A 21,391-nucleotide genomic window follows, 5' to 3' on the forward strand; every position below is an offset into this window, starting at 1 on the left:
AGGGCCACAACAGGGAGGGGCCGGGGTACGGCAAAAAAAAAAAAAAAAAAAAAAAAAAAAAAAGTAGACCGCATTTACCTCTCCACCCAGAGGGTTTGTTCTGGCGGTGCCTGCTGTTGCAGATGTCCTGGATGTTCTGGACCACACTTGACCTCAGCCCGTGCTCCCTCATGATGGCCAGCACCTTTCTGTCCATCAGGTTATGGGACCGGAAGCAGTTGGCATAACCACAGTTCCCTCGGGTAAAGTGTTCACAAACGTGGAGCCTTTCACACGGTGGCTGCTGGTTACAGGTCTGTCTTCCACCCTCTCCCTTATAATTTTTGCATATCTACAGAACGAAGAGACAATAGCCAGAGATAAAACATGTTTCTCTATGTGCCACACATTAAGGAAAGTTTATATAAAAATTTCAGCTGTAATGACCTATATGGGAACAGAATCTAAAAGAGTGGATATATGTATATGTATAACTGATTCACTTTGCTGTACAGCAGAAACTAACACAACAGTGTAAATCAACTATACTCCGATAAAAAATAAATAAATAATAAAAACGCAGCTTTTCTTACTTCCTGATAAGAAAAAAAAATCAGGGGCTTCTCTGGTGGCACAGTGGTTGGGAGTCCGCCTGCCGATGCAGGGGACACGGGTTCGTGCCCCGGTCCAGGAAGATCCCACATGCCGTGGAGCGGCTGGGCCTGTGAGCCTTGGCCGCTGAGCTTGCGCGTCCAGAGACTGTGCTCCGCAACGGGAGAGGCCACAACAGTGAGAGGCCCATGTACCAAAAAAAAAAAAAAAAAAATCTGAAGCAAGCAGAGATAATATCAAAGGAAAAAAATGCATGTGTATTCCACAATCTTTGATGAGTTCTATTCGATCGATGACTTATTTGCGGCAGAAGAGGCCTACAAACTAACTGAAAGAAACTTGAATTTGATTAACCTCCTTTGGAAGAATCAACATAAGACGGCTAGCTACAGATGGAACCAAACAGGACCCAAAGGGAGCCCTACATTATAAAGGAACCCCAAAGAGGAAGGCCTGTCTTTGGATATCAATTCATTGTTCTATTAAAAGGACATGTGGAGGGACTTCCATGGCGGTCCAGTGTTTAAGACTCCACACGGTTTGGTCCCTGGTTGGGGAACTAAGATCCCGCATGCCGTGCAGTGCAGCCAAAAAAAAGGATATGTGGGGACTTCTCTGGTGGCACAGTGGTTAAGGCTCCGTGCTCCCAATGCAGGGGCCCCAGGTTCAATCCCTGGTCAGGGAACTAGATCCCGCACGCATGCCACAAGTAAGAGTTAGCATGCCACAACTAGGGAGCCAGTGTGCCACAACTAAGGAGCCTGCGAGCCACAACTGAGGAGCCCACATGCTGCAACTAAGGAGCCCACCAGCTGCAACTAAGACCCAGTGCAACCAAACTAATTAATTAGTTAATTAATTTTTCAAAAGAGGACATGTGGGTCTTACCTACAACTGCTGGGAGTCTAGAATCTAGTCTCAGCTAGGCAGAATGTCAGTTTCTCAAAAGATCAACTGAAGCAGATAATTTGTATATTCCTATGTAAATAGGTATACCTACATATCTAGCTCTACAGAGATATAGTTCTTACTGAAAGGAGAGCAGAAGGAACACTGTCACTGAGGCCAGACCAGGTGATGCAGGACTAGAAGATGCTGGTTGAAGTCTGCAGCCCTGGAAGCAGCTACATGTGACCTCACATCTGAATTACTTACTTGCTCCCAGCCTCTCTTTCCTTTGCTGTAAAGAAGGAAAATATTTGCTCTCCTCACCTAAACAAGTTGTTGAGCAGATTAAATAATAAAATACATAAATGTGTTGTGCAAAATATGAAATGTGATGCAAATGTTTGAATCATTACATGAAGAAGCTTAAAGATGAAAATGTTTATAAGTTGTTTCAATAGACTCCGAGCAAACCAGGTCAACATGGGCCACTATGATGTATCCAAGTGGCAAAGACATGGATTCAGACTCTAACAACAATGACTTAAGCCATATAAACAACTTCTAAACCTGATGCAAATAGATATCATTGCGATAGAGCCTATGATCCAGATTCAAGACTCTAGACCAACAGTTCTCAAAGTGTGGTCCCTGCACAAGCAACATCGGCTCCAACTGGAAACTTATTAGAAATACAACTCCTTGGGCCCTTCCCCATAACTACAGAGTCAGAATGGCCAGAGGTAGGGCCCAGCAATCTGGGTTTGACAAACCCTCCAGGTGATTCTGACACACATTTAAAGCTTGAGAACCAGTGTTCTAGAGGCTTGAGTGAAACAAGAATAATTAGTAACTTCACAAATGATACTTTGGTTAACATTCCTAGTTCTATGCTGATGTTTAAGTAAGAATGCTCCTGCCAAAACAAATGAAATCATTTCTTCCTTTTCATAAATACATCTCAATTACACAAGTTTCTATACGAGGACGTCAGATTTGCCTGATGCTTTTATGTTCTCGCAGGTCAAGGCAAAATGGAAGGGTGTGAACATTTTAAGTTTTTGAGGGCAGGCAGTGTGTCTTGTCCACTGCCGCCTTCAGAAGCCTGCCCTTGTAGGAACTCCTGAGTGTTAGTTGAATGAATGCAAAACAAACAATAAGTAAAGTGAGACGCAGAAGGATGAAATGCCTTGTCCAAGACCACAGAGGTGGTTAGTGGCAGAGTCAGGACTTTGAGAGACATGGAAGGACCATCGTTGACCGACTATCCTTGGAACTAGCTGAACTCTGGCTGAGCCCCTCCTGCTAAAACCTTGAAAATACTCTGCCCTACTCACCCAAGTTAAAACACTCCTTGAGAGACTACTCTTGCCCCAAATTGTCAAATAGAGACTTATGTTATTGATGCTTTGGTCGATTTTCCACTACAGGAACCAGCGCCTCAGACCTCTGGTTCAGGAAACAGTGCAGTCTGCTAGTCTGTGATCCTACCCCTGACAAGTGGTAAATGGCAATTAAGTTATTGGCTAAAAATAAACTTCAAGCACAAGACTTCCCACCCCACCCACTAAGCACAGGTACTGAATTCTTAAAAGGGAAAGGGAACCTCAGATGACACTTCAGACTCTCTGTGTGATAAAGGATGACAGTGGCATTTTCCTACGAGGACCCTCCCAGCTCTTTTGTCAATGGGCTTTTCTGGGATCCATCAGCATCACCACCTTCTAGTAGGTTCTTCCCTAGAGAAAGGAAGAGCTGTCACTCCCCTTATTCTCCAAGGACGTGATACAGAAAGTCCTTGATGATTTTGGAGAACAGAAGCAGACAGCAAACCTGATGAGTGACCTTTCCAAACTTCCAAGTTTAACACTAGACTAAGGTTGGACCCCAGGGACACTCCTCTCAAGGGTCATAACAAGACTTCACCTGTCGTCATCCCTTCACGTGAAAGGAAAAGGACGGGGTGGGTCTGTTAGTCAACGGGACCTTTAATGAGTTGGTGTGTAAGGCGTCTCCCCATGCTGGTAGCCAGGAGGGAATGAGCTGGCACACAGGCCAAGGGCCATAGGGATCCCAAGACAAGACCTCTAAACCTAGGCTCCTGGAAACGGAGAGAGAGAGAGAGAGAGAGAAATCCAAGTACCTAAATGAAAGAATGCCTGCGGAAATGGCATATATAGTCCTCCTCCACTCTCTCCATCTCTGAAGACATTTTTACAGACTGCCTTGCATTCCTATCTCTCTTGAGCTCAGTGATCAACTCAAAATCACCCCTCACGTTCTAAGGTTTCTAAGTCCTCAGGGAAACACACTGAGCTTAGAGTCAAAAGATGTTTAACCCCCCAGATATCCCTAATAGCTATCTTGTCATATATAAAAGCACATCTGAATTTCAACCTTGCTTTATCTTTTAAAAATACATATATATATATTTATTTACTTATCTATTTTTGGCTGTGTCAGGTCTTAGTTGTGGCATGCGGGCTTCTCTCTAGTTGTGGCGTGTGTGGGCTCAGTTGCCCCACAGCATGTGGGATCTTAGTTCCCCGACCAGGGATCAAACCTGAGTCCCCTGCATTGGAAGGCGGATTCTTAACCACTGGACCACCAGGGAAGTCCCCACCTTTGCTTATCTTAATCTCAGTCCCTTCCACCCATTCCACTTGAGTCTTCCATTATGTTTCTGTGCCTCTCTTTCAGGGCGAAGCTAACTTCTCTACACAAGGGTTTTTCTCAGGTCAGATACCATTCTTTAAACAGCATCCTCTGATTTTCAAGTCAATAGTCCTGTGTGGATGAGACTGTTAATTACCTGCCATTGTCCTCACCTTTCTTCTAATAATAGAAGCTTCCAAGTTTTAGCTGGACACCTAGTTACCCAGCCAGAAACTACATTTCCCAGCCTCCCTTCTACCTAAGTGTGATCATGTGATAAGTTCTGGTGAATGACATGGAGCAGATGCGCTATTTACAATGTCCAAGTCACATCTTTTAAAAAAGAAAGCTGCTTGCCTTTCACTTACTCCCTCTCTACATTCCTGTTGGTTAGATAATGATGACAGTGAGAAGAGTCTCCTTGTACCTGGAGGAGGAAGCCACATGTTAAAAGAGAACAGAGATTATCTACTGGTCCAAAAATAGAATGGATATATTATATATAAGATAATAAGGCTGACCTACTGGCCTGAGTCCCTGCATGACATCGTGGAATCCAGCTGCCTGACCATCGGATACCTACCTGCCTACATCTGGGCAAGACCAAAAGTCAGTAAACTATTTCTGTAAAGGATCAAATGGTAAATATTTTAGGCTTTGCAGGCCATTCAGTCTCTGTTGCAAATACTCAACTCACTCTTGCATGAGAAAGCGGCAATAGACAATATATAAATGAATGGGGGTGGCTGTGTTCCAATTAAACTACAAAAACAGGTGGCAGGTGGGATTTGGACCATGGACCATGGTTTAATGACCCCCAATCCAGACTGTCAAGAGATAGAGAAACAAAGTAATATTTTATTTGAATCACTGCACTTTGAGGTCTTTTTGTTCCAATAACTTAGCCTCAACCAATACACCCTGTCATCTTCCAAAACTTTGCCTCAAAGCCCACCTCTTCCAGGAGGTCACAGGGTTCCCTAGGAGCCTGGCGGGGGAAGCATTCCAGACTCCAATTCTTGTAAAACTTCAAATAGGAAGGAAATTGTTGGAATCTCTCAGATAACTCAGCAACAATCACCTGTTGACTGCCACCTGCAGGCCCTGGTGCTCAGTTTTCTCTGCTCCCGTGCCAAAACACCCTCGATGCCACGCAGCCAACAGCACTCTCAGCACCTGCTTTTCAAACTAAGGAATTACAACTTACCTCTGGCATAAAAAAAGGGTCATTTTGGAGAAGGAGCACGGCTAATTCCTCTTTGTTCAGTCCAGAGAGTGCATGATTTTTCAGGACCTTGAAGTTATCTTCTGAGAGAACATCGTGAGAATATTTGCATAAATTCCTGGAAATAAATGACAATGGTCAGTGTTTCCACTTCACAGAAAGTAAAGAAAAAGCAATCATCCAGGGAACTTTCAATGAAAATCAATGCCCATATCCTTTGGTAACTAATACAGGTTGGTCCTGGTTCAAGAGTACACTTTAAAAATATAAATTGATGAAACACCTAGATGGGAAAAGGGAATATGAGGATTTTTTCCACAAATTATACACTTGTACACTTTATTTATTTATGTATTCATTTTTGGCTGCATTGGGTCTTCGTTGCTGCCCACAGGCCCTCTCTAGTTGCGGCGAGCAGGGGCTACTCTTTGTTGCGGTGCACAGGCTTCTCATTGCAGTGGCTTCTCTTGTTGCGGAGCACAGGCTCTAGGTGCACAGGTTTCAATAGTTGTGGTGCGTAGGCTTCAGTGGTTGTGGCGCACGGGCTCTAGAGCACAGGCTCAGTAATGTGGCACATGGGCTTAGTTGCTCCGCGGCATGTGGGATCTTCCCCAGCCAGGGCTTGAACCTGTGTCCCCTGCATTGGCAGGTGGATTCCCAACCACTGTGCCACCAGGGAAGCCCCACACATGTATACTTTAAATTATTTCAATACTTCTTCAAACAATGTCTCCTCTAGTATACATTAATAATGTAGGACGAGGAAAAAAATGGCAAAGAAAGTGATACAAATGTAGTGGAAATGACTGCCCATTGAGAGACAAAGAATAATTAGGACAACACATCTATGGATTGACAATAAAATCAATGTGAAAAGAGAATTCCATTGAACAGACTAAATTAGATGAAAGTGTTCCTTGCTTTCTCTCTTCTATGCCTTACATACCAATGTATATACCTATATGATTTGTGACTACAAAGGAATGGAACAAGCTCATAATTGTACATTTCAAACAACTCTACAAAGAAAGAGATAAAAACCCTCTCCACTTTAAGACTGATGATGTAGGTCTGATAGTACTTTCTATGATGATGGAATTGTTCTATAATCTGAGCTTCCTAAAATGTAAGCCATACATGACTAATGAACACTTGAAATATAGGTAATAAGACTTAAGAAACTAAATTTTCTATTTTACTTTAATTAATTTAAATTTGAATAGCCACACATGACTAGTGGCTACCATACTGCATGGCAGAGATTTAAATCTTTGCTATTCAAAATGTGGCGGGAGAATCAGCAGCTTCACCATTATCTGGGAGCTTGTCACAAATTTAGAATGTCAGGCCCCACCCAAGTTCTACTGAATCAAAATCCATCTTTCAACAAGATCCCCAAATGATTTAATCACACTGAAGTCCCACAAGCACTGACTTAGACCATTGAGAAACTCAGACAGTACCGATGTTTTCATTAGACAAACATAATGTGACAGTTATCAATGTTCAGCTAACAAACTCGTTCGACTTCTTAACTTACATACGCTCCCTGTGATATCGCCAATGTCCTCAGATTTATGGTTTTAACAGTTGCTAATATGATGGGATCTTAATAGTTTCTGGTTTGCTCAACCATTATCAAATTGTCAGGAGGTTAGGTAATGGCCAGATTTTCACTACATTACAACCTTTGTACAAACAACCTTTCTTCTTTTACATTATTTCTTGAGACTTATTCCTTTGAGAGTATTGCCTCAAAGGACACAATCAGTTTCCCTGAGGTTTCTGTTTCATTTTGATCTCCTGCTCTCCAGAAAACATACCAGCAATCTGAGAGCGTGTCTATTTCCCCGCCAGCACATTAACATAGAGTTTTATCACTTTTGCTCCTTCAGTAAGTAGGAAATAGACTTATGGGGGACTTCCCTAGTGGTCAAGCAGTTAAGACTCCGTGTTCCCAATGCAGGGGCCCCAGGTTCGATCCCTGGTCAGGGAACTAGATCCCGCATGCCACAAGGTGCAGCCAAAAAAAAAAGGAAAATTAAAGAAATAAGACTTATGCTTTTAATTTGCACTTTAATTATTAGCAAGACTGAAATATTCCCAAATGTAGGCTTGATGCTTGCATTTCCTCTTACTTACAGTATTTGTTCATATCTTTTAACTGTTTATCTGGTGGAGGAGCACTAACCTACAGATGTATAACTGTTCTTTATATTTTTTAATACTAATCTTTACCAGCCTTGTGTATTTCAAATAGTTTTGCATTTTTCCCTTTTGATCAAGAACTTATTAAGGTTGTTGTTGTTCAACAATCTGATTGCTGTTCTATACAATCATATCCTTCCAATTCGCCATTCATAATTTAGCCCACTGTTTTAATACTTGAGAAATTAATTCCTCCACCACAGCTAGATAACTATACCATTTTGTTTCACCTTTAAAAGAGAGATTTTCAACTTTAATTCTTTAAAATATCTGGAGCTTATTTTGACAACCAGCATCAGAGAAGGACAGAAGTGCTTTATATCAACTTTTCTCAATAACATCTATTAAATTGGACTCCTTTCTTACTATTTTGTTATAGAGGACTATAGTTTGTTAACTTTTTAGCAAATTTAGAACTATTGGAATCCTTATTATGTTTTTATCAATCTACGGTTCTACTTTGAATCCAATACCATACATCTGAAATATCCTTTGCACTGTATTTTAAATATTAACAGAATAATTTATCCTATTATTGGCTTATTCCTTTCCAAAAATCTCTTTAGTGTGCTTAACTATTATTTCCTCTATAGAAATTTTATTCTGGCTTTGTCACTTTCCACAAAAGATCATACTGAGAATCTAATTTGTGTTAACACCATATATTAGATTGGATATTATGTCATCTCAACTACATTAAATCTTCTGATTCTGGAACAGAAAATATCTCTCCATTTATTCAAGTCTTATTCTATTTTTCTTACTGAGAATTAAAATCTTTCTTTTAATAGTTCTCTCATTTCCCAAATATTAAACATGAATCAGTTGCCACTATTATGTTTTAGTTGTTTGTCACTAGTAAACAGAAATGCGAATGACTGCAAAATTATCTTATTGAAATTGACAATGATTTTTTAAATGTAAACATCTACATAAAAGTTATTCTCTAAGAATTAATCTTTTAAAAGCCACTATTCAAATAGTGACTTTTAATAGTCCCACACTATTCACGCTGTCTGCGTGTAAGGCATTTCTGAAGCACTCTAGAATTGCCTTCTTATCTAGCCGTGGAACCTCATGAGAAAAATCAGAATCAACAACCATGGCAGCCACTGTCCAAGCCCTTAAAACCCAGCCAGCGCTCCCCACGCACCCTGCTTCATGCACAATTCAAGGGCAGTTGGTCAGGCTCTGGCAACAGCCTGTATCTTAGCCGTTTCTCAGGCGTGCTCTCTCCTGGCTTTCTCTACCAGGAGTTCCGGCTTCTAGTGTGTGTCTGGCACTCCTTGATAAAGCTGACCTCAGCTCTCCACTTGCTCTTGGGGTCTGTGCTTTCAGATAACTGCTCCCCAGCAGCCACCACGACCCAGAGCCCTCAGCAGCTGGGCTGGGACTCCACCTTATCACTCCTCCAACCACCACGGGAGGGGCGATCTGTGAAGAGGCTCTACAGCAGGAAGGGGACCAGCCTCCTGCCCAAAGCAGGAAATCCCTCCATTAGAGCTTTACCAGATACGTGCGAGCTTCATTACCTCACAAGGCATCTCACTCCACCGGGTACTGACGTTAAGGATCCTCTTGATACGGAACAGAAAATGACCTTGTTGAAACACCCTGCTGCTAGGCAGGTTCTACCCTCTGGCTCGGAGATATCTGACAACTGGGAGGAATTCAGAACCTTTCTTCCCTTTGAGCTCCAGTCCAAGACATTGTGATCACAGAGCCAAGACTGGTACCTCTCCTGTGGCCAGATTAGGGTCACAGATGAGGACCCAGTCCCTCTCCAGGTCCCAGCAAGATACAGTGTCGGTCATATCTGTCCTGTGCCTGCTCTGTCCTAGCCAAGGAGCAGTGGGGCACTTCCAAGGTCCTGGAAGTCAACATTTCCTCTAAATAACTGAAGGCAGCCAGACAAGTCTAATAAGAACCCCTCTGCCTGGAGCCCTGAGTGTCCAGGCTTTGCCATCCTCACCCAAGACACTCATGCCTGTAGGAAGAGCCCGCCCAGCACACGCTGCACTGGCTGGGTCCCTGACGTTGCCCATCCGAGGGCCCAGATCGCTTTTCATTTCTAATCTCCATCCTCAGGCAAACTGCTCGTTCCTCTAGATTCCATAATACTCACCTTGAACTCAGCATGTCATATCTAGCCTTGAGTTCTGACCTGCAGCCTGTCCCTCGGAGGCCCTGCTCAGTTTTCCCACATCCCCTAGACTTTTCCAAACTTGTTAGAGGCTTTACCTCCACCCTAATTTCAACATATTGTTCAGGGTGGGGCAGTTTGTGCTCACCTATTTGGGGAGTAAGACCAGAAATATAGACACTAACATTTATTACATATTTACTAAGTGACAGGAACTTGCATCTGTTATTTATAACCTACGAGGAAACAGTTTACTTTTTACTTTGGGAAACTGAGGCTGGGTAAAATGAGAAATCAAAGGTGACTCAAATAAGAGGAAGAGCTGATAATTGAACCCAGATCTCAAAAAGCAAATAAAAACATCATCTGGGGCTTCCCTGGTGGCGCAGTGGTTGAAAGCCCGCCTGCCGATGCAGGGGACATGGTCTCGTTCTCCAGTCCGGGAAGATGCCACATGCCGCGGAGCGGCTGGGCCCGTGAGTCATGGCCGCTGAGCCTGTGCGTCCGGAGCCTGTGCTGCGCAACGGGAGAGGCCACAGCAGTGAGAGGCCCGCGTACCACAAAAAAAAACAAAAAAAACAAAACATCATCTGGAAAAAAGAACAAAAAACAGACATGTCTGAAATTTTTCCAAACCAGAAAGAAAGGGGAAAAAAAGCCATTCTGGATCATTCAAACTACTGTTCCCTAGCACTAAGTAGAAAATTGAGAGTAGGGTATGAGGAGAGAGAATGCATATAAATCACATATACGGTGTAGAAGGGACACAATAAATGATAGAAACTGTTGCTTAGGGACTTCCCTGGTGGTTCAAGGGTTAAGACTCCATGCTTCCACTGCAAGGGCGCGGGTTTGATCCCTGATTGGGGAACTAAGATCCTGCATGCCGCATGGCGAGGCCATAAAAAGAAAAGAAACTGGTCTTCCCTGGTGGCGCAGTGGTTGAGAGTCCGCCTGCCGATGCAGGGGACACAGGTTCGTGCCCCGGTCCGGGAAGATCCCACAAGCCGCAGAGCGGCTGGGCCCGTGAGCCATGGCTGCTGAGCCTGCGCGTCCGGAGCCTGTGCTCCGCAACGGGAGACGCCGCAGCAGTGAGAGGCCCGCGTAGTGCGGAAAAAAAAAAAAAAGAAAGAAAAGAGATCATGTTTCTCATGATTGGCATTGCAGAGGCAGCAGCACTCATCATGGTCAGGGCTGGATGGAGATCATGTTCAGGTTTAAGATGCAGAAGCTTCCTTCTCACTTTCTTCTGATCACTCTGTCCCAGCTCCAGGTCCCTAATATTCGCTAGGAGGATTTAGCCAGGAAATAGTGTGAAAGTCTCCCAAGGCCTCTTGGGAGTTCTCAAAGCCAGTGGTTCTCAAAGTGAGGTCCCCTGATCAGCATCACTTAGGAGGTTGCCAGAAATGCAAATTCTCAGGCCCCATCCCAGACCTGCTGGGTGAGTCTCAACCTTGTAGCTCACATCAGAATCATCAAGAGGGTTTGTTAGAACACAGATTGCTGGGGCCCACCCCCAGAGTTTCTGATCAGCAGGTCTGGGGTGAGGGCTGAGAATCTGCATTTCTAACAAGCTCCCATGTGATGTGGATGCTGCTAGCCCAATGAGCACACTTGGAGCAAGGATGCTCAAGGCTACCTTCTCCAACGAAGAATAATGGGCTCGGCAGAAGGCTGATTCACAGCCACAGGGACTCCCCACCTCCCGGCACGGAAAAAAGCTTGCCCACAAACCATTATGAACTGCCCAGGGGAAAACAAGTGTTTGCAGAATGCTGCCTGCACTTGGAGCAGATAAACTTAAAACAGCATGAGCTGGGATAAGAGGTGGTAACTTTTAAAAAAAGAGCGAAGATGGCCTTGGAAGAGGCAGGAATGTCTCTCAGGAATCTCAAGCCAAAAGCCTAAAAACAAATGACGTTTTCACTCTTCTCTTCGAGTCACAGAACAAAATGTTACTTTAACCCTGGCAATAAATGCTCCCCCAATCACAGATGAAGTCTAGCCTGCAGAGTGGTTCTCATCCCTGGTTACACATGATAATCAACCGGGGAGTGCTCAGAAATACCTAAGCCTGGGCCACACCCTCAGAGACTGATTTAATTTGACAGGACGTGAGACCCCAGATGATTCCAATGTGCGGTCCAGGCTGGGATTGCTGGCCGGGCCTGTCAGATGAAATTCTAAGCTAGGTTCCTGAACTAGATACTCACACGTGTGAACTCTAGCAGTTCACAAGTCAGCAAACATAGGGCCAACCCTGGGCTCCACAATCAGACCAGCGGGAAAAAGATAACCTTAAGGAAAGTCTTGTTTTTTCACAGTCATTTGTATCAAAATACCCCTTCTCTTCTCCTACTCACCTGCTCTGTTCCCCAACACCTCATGTGGGAGGGTGGACAAAATCAAAGAGCTAGTCAATTTGTATAGAAGACAGGAAATAGCTCATCATGATTCAAGCCAGGCAAAAAAAGGAACCAGGATGTGTGAAAGATAAAACCTAGAGAACACTCATCTAAAGAATGAAACGTCACCAATGAAAACCAACCCTGAAAAGTATTAGTCACGAGACTCCTATCCTCCATATGTTTGTATTTCTGACGTTCGAGATTAAATTGCCAGTTACTAGAGGCAGGGATGGTTCACTGAATCTGGAACCCCTAGTCAGAGGGGGGAGAACCAGAGTAGACCAGCAGAGAGCACAGGAACAGGGTAAGGAACAAGGTCTGGGAAGAGAAAGGGTGGAGCTGAAGAAATCGACCTGCTTTAACCACAACTGTATTACCCAGAACACATTATGCGCGAAGAAGACGACGCCCCCTGACAGCTGATCGTGATTAGCCCCAGGTGCAGATGGCCGAGGGCCCCGGCCAGGTGAGGGGAATGCAGCTGGTAGGCTGCAAGGCTCTGGGCTGCACGGGGCAACAAGAGGGGACCAGACCCGCTGAGGATGGGAGAGGTGGGGGGCCGAGGAACTGATTGTAACCTATAACTGTACCAAGAGTAAGGCAAACAATGCAGGTGCCACAATATTGTAGACAATCTCCCCAGTTTGACTTATTTCTCTGGTCCTTTTAATCAGTGGTTCTCAAACTCTGCTGCCCATTAGAACTACCCGGGGACTTTTTAAAAACCCTGATGCCCAAGTCATACCCTATACCAATTAAATCGGAATGTCCAGGGGTAGGAGTTGGGCGTCAGTATTTTTAAAAGATTCCTCAAGTGATTCCAGTGTGCAGCAAAAGTTTGGGACCATGGCCCTAAGTCCACATCAGGACTGAGAAAAAGCACAGGAAGTGAAGAGAGTGAAGGGCAGGAGATGCTGCAGGGTATGTGGGATCTTAGTTCCCCGACTAGGGATCAAACCCCTGCCTCCTCTATGGGAAGCATGGAGTCCTAACCACTGGACCGCCAGGGAATTCCCACCAAAATCTTGATTAGAGACAGTAGGTCACACAAGGCTCCTTTCCTTGAACACGCCTTGGAAGTTAAGGATATTAAACTAGGGAGAAAGATGAATTAACTGGTTAATGGTGTTTGAGGACTCTTTCAGTGAGAAAGGGGCAGAAGCTTCTAGAATAGCCTACTTTTGGTGACACAGTAAATATTTGTTGACGTAGTGGGTAGAATGTCTGAGGTTTCCTGTATGTCTTGTGGTTCTATCATATAAGAGTAAGAGACATGTCACCCTAACCTTGGAGGAATGCAACACTTTTTTCATCATTTGCTCACTCAGCACTAAAGAATGCATTTCTCTTTGACTCCCTCAAACTCTAAAGCCACATAAAACTTGCATTTGCAATCTTCCAGGAAGCGCATCTACAGATACTGTTTCTGAAAGTGTGGTTCCTGAACCCCTGCAAGAGAATCCTTAGGGTGATGGTTAAACACAAATTCCAAGGCCCCCATTCATCCCTTCTGAACCAGAATTTCTGTTGTGTGATTAGGAATCCACATTTTAATCAGCTCTCCCCAAGTGATTCAGATATACATCAAAGCCTGAGAAGTATTTCTCCAAAGCTGGGTACCTACTATACCACAGGGGCAACCCCAAATCGACCCATCAACGTGTGGGAAAAAAATGTCACAACTCTTTACACTTATTTTGTATCTAAGAAAGTAAAAAATTATTGCCTGGGCTGAAAGAGGTGAAGGATTAGGGAGGATTAATTGGTTAATTTAGAAGGGGCATAAGAGAACCTTTAAGGACTGATGAAAGTTTTCTGTATCTTGATCATGATGATGGTTCCATGGGTATATCCATTTGTTACGACTCTTCAAAGACTCTTCAAACTGTACGCTTTAAATGGGTATTTTTTATTGTATGTAAATCATACCTCAAAAGTTTATTTTAAAGTTCTTTTAAAAGGTAACAAATTAATAAATATTTAATACACAAAGTAAGAGGTATACATCATGCGGTTTTTAAATAAATAGATGCATAATAGGAGTACATGCTGAAAATGTTCTCTACCGACAGGGGTGAGGAATCAGAATGTTTGGAAACTAATTCCCCAGATGACCTCTCTTAACCTGAAGCTCTGAATTGGTCTAAAACATCCTTTTTTTTTTTTTTTTCTGGCCACCAGGCATGGGGGATGGAACCCACGCCCCCTGCAGTGGAAGCCTTGAGTCTTAACCACTGGACCGCCAGGGAAGTCGCTGGTCTGTAACATCTTAAAATCTCTTCTTAGTGGGGAAGCATTAAAAGCTCATGAATTAGGTCTCTACTTTCTTCTCTCAAACTGAGTCTAACTCTCGTGCCCCAATTTGGTTCAATTGATTTCTCAATGGACTTGAAATCCTAGGTTCTTCTAGATTCTTTTACTCCTTTTCCACCACCATCTTGGGGCCCTTGTCAATTCCAAAGTAGCCTGTAGGTAAGGATCACAGACACCAGTTTGGAAATAAATGTGATCAGGGGCAGTAATCAAATCAGAAACTTTTTATGGACGGAAAACGAATCTATACTTATTTTAAATCTTTAATTCTGCCATCTCCACAGCAGGTAAAAAGTAGAAAATATTTTGTTATCAGATGCTTATTTGTCACTTATTTAAGATTATCTTGATTCACAGTATCACTTATTAAGTTTCTTAGTTTAATTTTTGCAGAAGGCTGCAGAAATTGAAAGTCAAATTTGATCAAATTCAAATAAATATGAAGCAAATCTAAAAGGAGAGCAAAAATTCCCAAATGATTCTTATGGGGCACACACCCCTTCGTGCTGTGACATCACAGAAAGCAGCATGTCTCTAAGGGCATCAGCCTGACAAGGAGACTCCATGGACACAGCACAATCAGGAACAAAGGAGACATCCAAGAAGACTCCTCCTGGGTAAATACACCCCCTCAAATGACAACCAACATGCGAGAGTAAAAGGCAAACCTTGAACACATATGCTAAGTGAAAGAAGCCAAACACAATGGGACAAATACTGGATGATTCCATTTAGAGGGAACATCCAGAATAGGCAAATCCATGCAGGCAGAAAGAAGACTAGAGGTTGCCAGGGGCTGGGTAGAAGGAATAATGAGGAGTGCCTGTGGATGGGTGTGGGGCCTCTTTCGGGGATGATGAAAATGTTCTGGAACAAGATAGTGGTGATGGTTGCACAGCATCATGAATGTACTTATTGCCATTGAACTGTACACTTTATGATACAAAATTAAATATAGTAAAGGCAATTATAGACAAAAATAGGGTGCTAAGAGGACAGAAAAAGAAAAATGCAAACAAAAGCAACAAGTAAGAATTAGACACCACATGAGACAAACTTGAAAAACAAGCACTGGGAATTCCCTGGCGGTCGAGTGGTTAAGACTCTGCACTTTCACTGCCAAGGGCCTGGGTTCGATCCCTGGTTGGGGAAATAAGATTCCACAAGCTGCCTGGCACAGCCAAAAATAAATAAATAAATAAAACAAGCATTATTCTGCAGCAATTTTTTTTGGATCTCTCTCCTAAAGTAAAGGAAATAAAAGCAAAAATAAACAAATGGGACCTAATTAAACTTAAAAGCTTTTGAACAGCAAAGGAAACCATCAACAAAACGAAAAGACACCTACTGAATGGGAGAAAATATTTGCAAATGATATGACCAATAAGGGATTAATATCCAACATATATAAACAACTCATACAACTCAACATCAAAAAAAAAAAAAACCAAACAACTCAATAGAAAAATGGGCAGAACTGAATAGACATTTTTCCAAAGAGGAAATGCAGATGGCCGATAAGCACATGAAAAGATGTTGAACATCACTAATCATCAGGGAAATGCAAATCAAAACCACAATGAGGGCTTCCCTGGTGGCGCAGTGGTTGAGAGTCCACCTGCAGATGCAGGGGACAAGGTTTCATGCCCTGGCCTGGGAAGATCCCACATGCCACGGAGCGGCTGGGCCTGTGAGCCATGGCCGCTGAGCCTGCGCGTCCGGAGCCTGTGCTCCGCAACGGGAGAGGCCACAACAGTGAGAGGCCCGCGTACCACAAAAACAAAAACAAAACAAAACAAAAACACAATGAGATATCACCTCACACCTGTCAGAATGGTTTTCAAAAAGAACACAAATAACAAATGTTGGTGTCAAAGTGGAGAAAATGGAACCCTCATACACTGTTAGCGAGAATGTACATTGGTACAGCCATACTGTGGAAAACAGTATGGAGGTCTAGCAAAAAACTAAAAATAAAACTACCACGTGATCCAACAATTCCACTACTGGGTATATATCTGACAAAAACAAAAACACTAATTTGAAAAGATACATGCACCCCAACGTTCACAGCAGCATTATTTACAATCACCAAGATATGGAAGCAACCGAAGTGTCCATCCACAGATAAATGGGTAAAGAAGATGTCGAATATATACACAATGGAATACTACTCAGCAATAAAAAAGAATGAAATTTTGCCATTTGCAGCAACATAGATGGGCTTGGAGGGCATTATGCTAAGTGAAATAAGTCAGACAGAAAAGACAAATACTCTATTATATCACTTATATGTGGAGTCTAAAAAATACAACAAACTAGTGAATATAACAAAAAAGAAGCAAACTCACAGATACAGAGAATAAACCAATGGTTGCCATTGGTCAGGGGGAGAATATAGAGGTGGGGGAGTGGGAGGTACAAACTATTGGGTGTAAGACAGGCTTACGGATGTATTGTACAGCACAGGGAATACAGCCAATATTTTGTAGTAACTATAAATGGAAAATAACTTTAAAATTGTATACAAAACTATTTTTTAAACTTTAAACAAGTGTCATGACTTAAAAGGGCCAGAGACGGAGAATATATAAAGAATTGAAACCACACTGAGGGACTTCCCTGGTGGTCCAGTGGTTAAGACTCTGCACTTCCACTGCAGGGAGCGTGGGTTCGATCCCTGGTCTGGGAATTAAGGTCCCACATGCCTCACAGCATGGCCAAAATAAATAAATAAATAAAAACACAATGAGGCACAATTTCACATTCCTTATATTGGCACAATTTGTAAAAGGCTGATGACATCAATTGGTAGGGATATGAAACACGGGAATGCTCCTATTTTTCTGGTGGGAGTAAAACTTGGTATACAAACCTGGAGAACAATTTGGTATTGTCTCCTAAAGCTTAAATATGGGAATTCTGGTACTAGATACCTAGGTAACTTTTGCACATTTACACAAGGAAAGATGTACCAAAATACTACAGTTTGTAATAGCAAAAAACTGAAAACAATCTATATTTTAATAACAAGAAAATTGATATATAAATTGCGTACGTTTGTACAAAAGAAAGCTATTGTTTATAAAAGAAAGAACTAGAGCAGTCCCTCTCCTAAAATTTGTGGGGTTTGAGGCATGATAAAATGGAGACCCATGCACCAAATATCTAAACACTTCAAAGTAATTAATCAAGCTAAGAAATGGTTCAATAAAATATGTTCTAATATATATATATGTATATATGTATTCTCTCTTCCTATCTTGACAAACATACTTTCATAATGACCCGGAAGGCCAAGTTTGAATTTAGAATGCTCAGACGCCTGTGAGCTCTATGAATAGGATGTAGTAAAATGAAGAAAGAAAGCCCCCGGGACATCCCTGGTGGTCCAGCAGTTGAGACTCCGTGCTTCCACTGCAGGGGGCGCGGGTTCGATACCTGGTCTGGAACTAAGATCCCGCATGCTGTGTGGTGCAGCCAAAAAGTTAAAAAAAAAAAAAGATGAGGAAAGAAAGACAGCCCCCGCTCCCAACTCCAGCCCACCTCTTCTCTACTCCCCCTCAGCCTCTGTCCCACATTGCCAGCACCATCATACAGAGGCAATGAACATGCCAGCCTGTACATCCAAATTCCTTCCACGTGTAGGAAGACTCAGGGAAGAAGCCCACTCAGGCCCTGGAAGTGGGCTTGGGAATTCTAGGGTCCTGGGAACCCAGAGCATAGTCTAGAACAGGGGTAGGGGCCACAGATGGAGGCCACTGGTTCTAGATGAGCACAATTCCTTAACCCCAGACTCCTCAATAAGTGAGTAGGTATACAGTTGGGCTGGAATAGGACCTGTAAAGCAGAGGGCCAAGGGCAGAAGTCCACCTTGCCCAGGCCTCAAGGTGGTACAGAAACAGGGCTTTGTATATTAGAGGTGAGTCTCAGAAACATTATGCTGTGCAAACAAGAGCAAAATAAAGCAAGTATTTGCATACCTAGTATTGATGTAATTTATAGGCTTGAAAACAGGCAAAATAATCCCAAATGTTGCTCAGAAATAAACACATGGGGACTTCCCTGGTGGTGCAGTGGTTAAGAATCCACCTGCCAAGGCAGGGGACGTGGGTTCGATCCCTGGTCCAGGAAGATCCCACATGCCACAGAGCAATTAAGCCCGTGCGCCACAACTACTGAGCCTGCATGCCACAACTACTTAAGCCCATGTGCCTAGAGCCCATACTCCACAACAAGAGAAGCCACTGCAATGAGAAGCCCACGCACTGCAACGAAGAGTAGCCCCCACTCGCCACAGCTAGAGAAAGCCAGCACGCAGCAACAAAGACCCGATGCAGACACAAATAAATAAATAAAATTTATAAAATAAAAATAAAAGAAATAAACACGTGTGTAGGGACTTCCCTGGTGGTCCAGTGGTTAAGACTCCGTGCTCCCAATGCAGGGGGTCTGGGTTGAATCCCTGGTCAGGGAACTAGATCCTGCATGTCACAACTAAAAGAGCCTGCATGCTGCAACTAAAGAGCCCACATGCCACAATTAAAAGATCCTGCATGCCGCAGCTAAATATCCCACATGCTACAACTAAAGATCCTGCATGCTGCGACCAAAAAAAAGATCCCACACGCCACAACGAAAATCCCTCACGCAGCAACAAAGATCCCATGTGCCGCAACTAAGACCCAGCACAGCCAAATAAATAAATAAATAAATGTTTTTAAAATTAAAATTAAAAAAGAAATAAACACGTGTAGAAAAATAATAAACGAGTGGGAAAAATAACTATCGAATGCAGAACAGTGTTGTGGGATTGTAAATTGGTATGCCTATTATGGAAAACAGTATGGAGTTCCTCAAAACATGAAAAATAGAACACCATATGATCCAGCAATCCCACTTCTGGGTATATCCAAAGGAAATGAAATCAGTATCTCAAAGAAATATTTGCACTCCCAAGTTCAATGTAGCATTATTCACAATAGCCAAGATATGGAAACAACCTAAGTGTCCATCCACAGATGAATGGATAAAGAAAATGTGGTTTATATGTATAAGATGAAATATTATTCAACCATGAAAAGAAGGAAATTCTGCCATTTGTGACATGCTTGAACCTAAAAGACATGATGCTAAGTGAAATAAGACAGACACAGAAAGATAAAACAAAACAAAAACCTGCATGATCTCACTTATACATGGAATCTAAGAAAGTCAAACACGTAGAAAAGGAGCACAGAATGGTAGTTGCCAGGGATCTGGGTGGGGGAGGGGGGATGTTGGTCAAAGGCTACAAACTTTTAGTTATAAGGTAAATAAGTTCTGGAGATCTAAGGTACAGCATGGTGACCATAGTTGATAATAAATATTGTATACCTGAAGTTTGCTAAGAGTGTTGATATTAAGTGTTCTAATCATCAGGGACTTCCCTGGTGGTGCAGTAGTTAAGAATCCACCTGCCAATGCAGGGGATGTGAGTTCGATCCCTGGCCCGGGAAGATGCCACATGCCTTGGAGAAACTAAGCCCATGCTCTACAACTACTGAGCCTGCACTCTAGAGCCTACGAGCCACAACTACTGAGCCCATGTGCCACAACTACTGAAGCCCATGCACCTAGAGCCTATGCTCCAAGCCACCACAGTGAGAAGCCCGCGCACCACAATGAAGAATAGCCCCCGCTTGCTGCACCTAGAGAAAGCCCACATGCAGCAACAAAGACCCAACACATCCAAAAATAAATAAACAAATTTATTTATTTATTTTAAAAAAAGTGTTCTCACCGTCCAAAAAAATGGGAGTAAATAGATGAGGTGATAAACAGGTTAATCAGTTGATTGAGGGAATCACTTCACAATGTATACATTTAACAAACTATCACATTGTACACCTTAAATATAAACAATGTTTATTAGTCAATTGTACCTAAAGCTAGTATGTTAATCTCTAGTTATCACCTCTAAAATGGGGGAGATGATCAAAGGTGAGATTTCAGGGGGTTTTAACTGTGTAATATTCTATTTCTGAAGCTGATTTGTGGGTACACAGATATTCACTGTATGTTTTATATATTCTCATAAGACTTACATATCACATAATAAAAACTTTAATGAGAAAATTCTTTTAAAATAAAAAAATAAGATACCATTGTATACCCTTCAGATCGGCATAAATCAAAAATATTTGATAATACTAAGTGCTAGTTGGCTACCAAATGGGGAAACTGAGACATCAAACATGAAAATGTAAATTGGTACAACCACTTTCACTACACTGATGTGTCAGAATCCCGAAAAGTTGAAGCAGTGAAAGAAGTGAAACCAGCAATTCCATTTCCTAACGATCTACCTTGGAGAAGCTCTTGCCACGAGCACCAAGAGAATGTATAGTGTTGGCAGCATGCTTTTTTGTAGCAAAAAATTAGAAATATTCTAAATGCCCATTATTGCAGGGATAGGTGCTGAACTGTGGTGTAAATCATACGATGAAACGTTATTGAACTGTGGTATAAATCATATGATGAAATACTATATGGCTGTTAAGATAAATAAACTAGATCCTTAGAACAATGTGAATAGATCTTCAAAATATAACTTTGGGTAAAAATTCTAAAACACATAAAACAATACTACATCTTGTATACGAATACAAATATATATGACAGGAAATTTTTAAATCATGGAAGGGCAGGATACACCCCAAAATCATGATTGAAGTTCTTCTGGGAAAAGAGGGAAATGAGACTACGGAAGAGAAAAAAACAATAACCTTAGGCCTGTTATGGTATTTATTTTATTTTAAAATAAAAAAAGCAAAAATGGAAATGTAAATATTCTGGGAAGTGAATTATAAGCTTATTATACTATATATTCTTTTATATAGTATAGCTTTCGTTATATACTCAGAATATATATACCCTGATGCTTGTTGTACCACTCTTTGCTTTTTTTTTTTTTTTTTTTTT

At 42.3% G+C, this 21,391-nt stretch overlaps 1 protein-coding gene across 1 annotated transcript in view; it reads right to left on the reverse strand.

The window, feature by feature from the left end:
* Positions 1-21,391, reverse strand: part of ZC3HAV1 (zinc finger CCCH-type containing, antiviral 1) — a 63,149-nt gene that overhangs the window by 36,261 nt on the left and 5,497 nt on the right. Inside the window, exons 2-3 of the mRNA XM_007466603.1 lie at positions 5,339-5,474; positions 79-331 (exon numbers count right to left, since the gene is read on the reverse strand). Coding sequence (XP_007466665.1) covers positions 79-331; positions 5,339-5,474 — 389 coding nt within the window. The remainder of the gene's footprint in view (positions 1-78; positions 332-5,338; positions 5,475-21,391) is intronic.

The sequence above is a fragment of the Lipotes vexillifer genome, unplaced genomic scaffold (genome assembly GCF_000442215.2).
Source record: "Lipotes vexillifer unplaced genomic scaffold, Lipotes_vexillifer_v1.1 scaffold71, whole genome shotgun sequence".
Taxonomy (NCBI): Eukaryota; Metazoa; Chordata; class Mammalia; order Artiodactyla; family Lipotidae; genus Lipotes; species Lipotes vexillifer.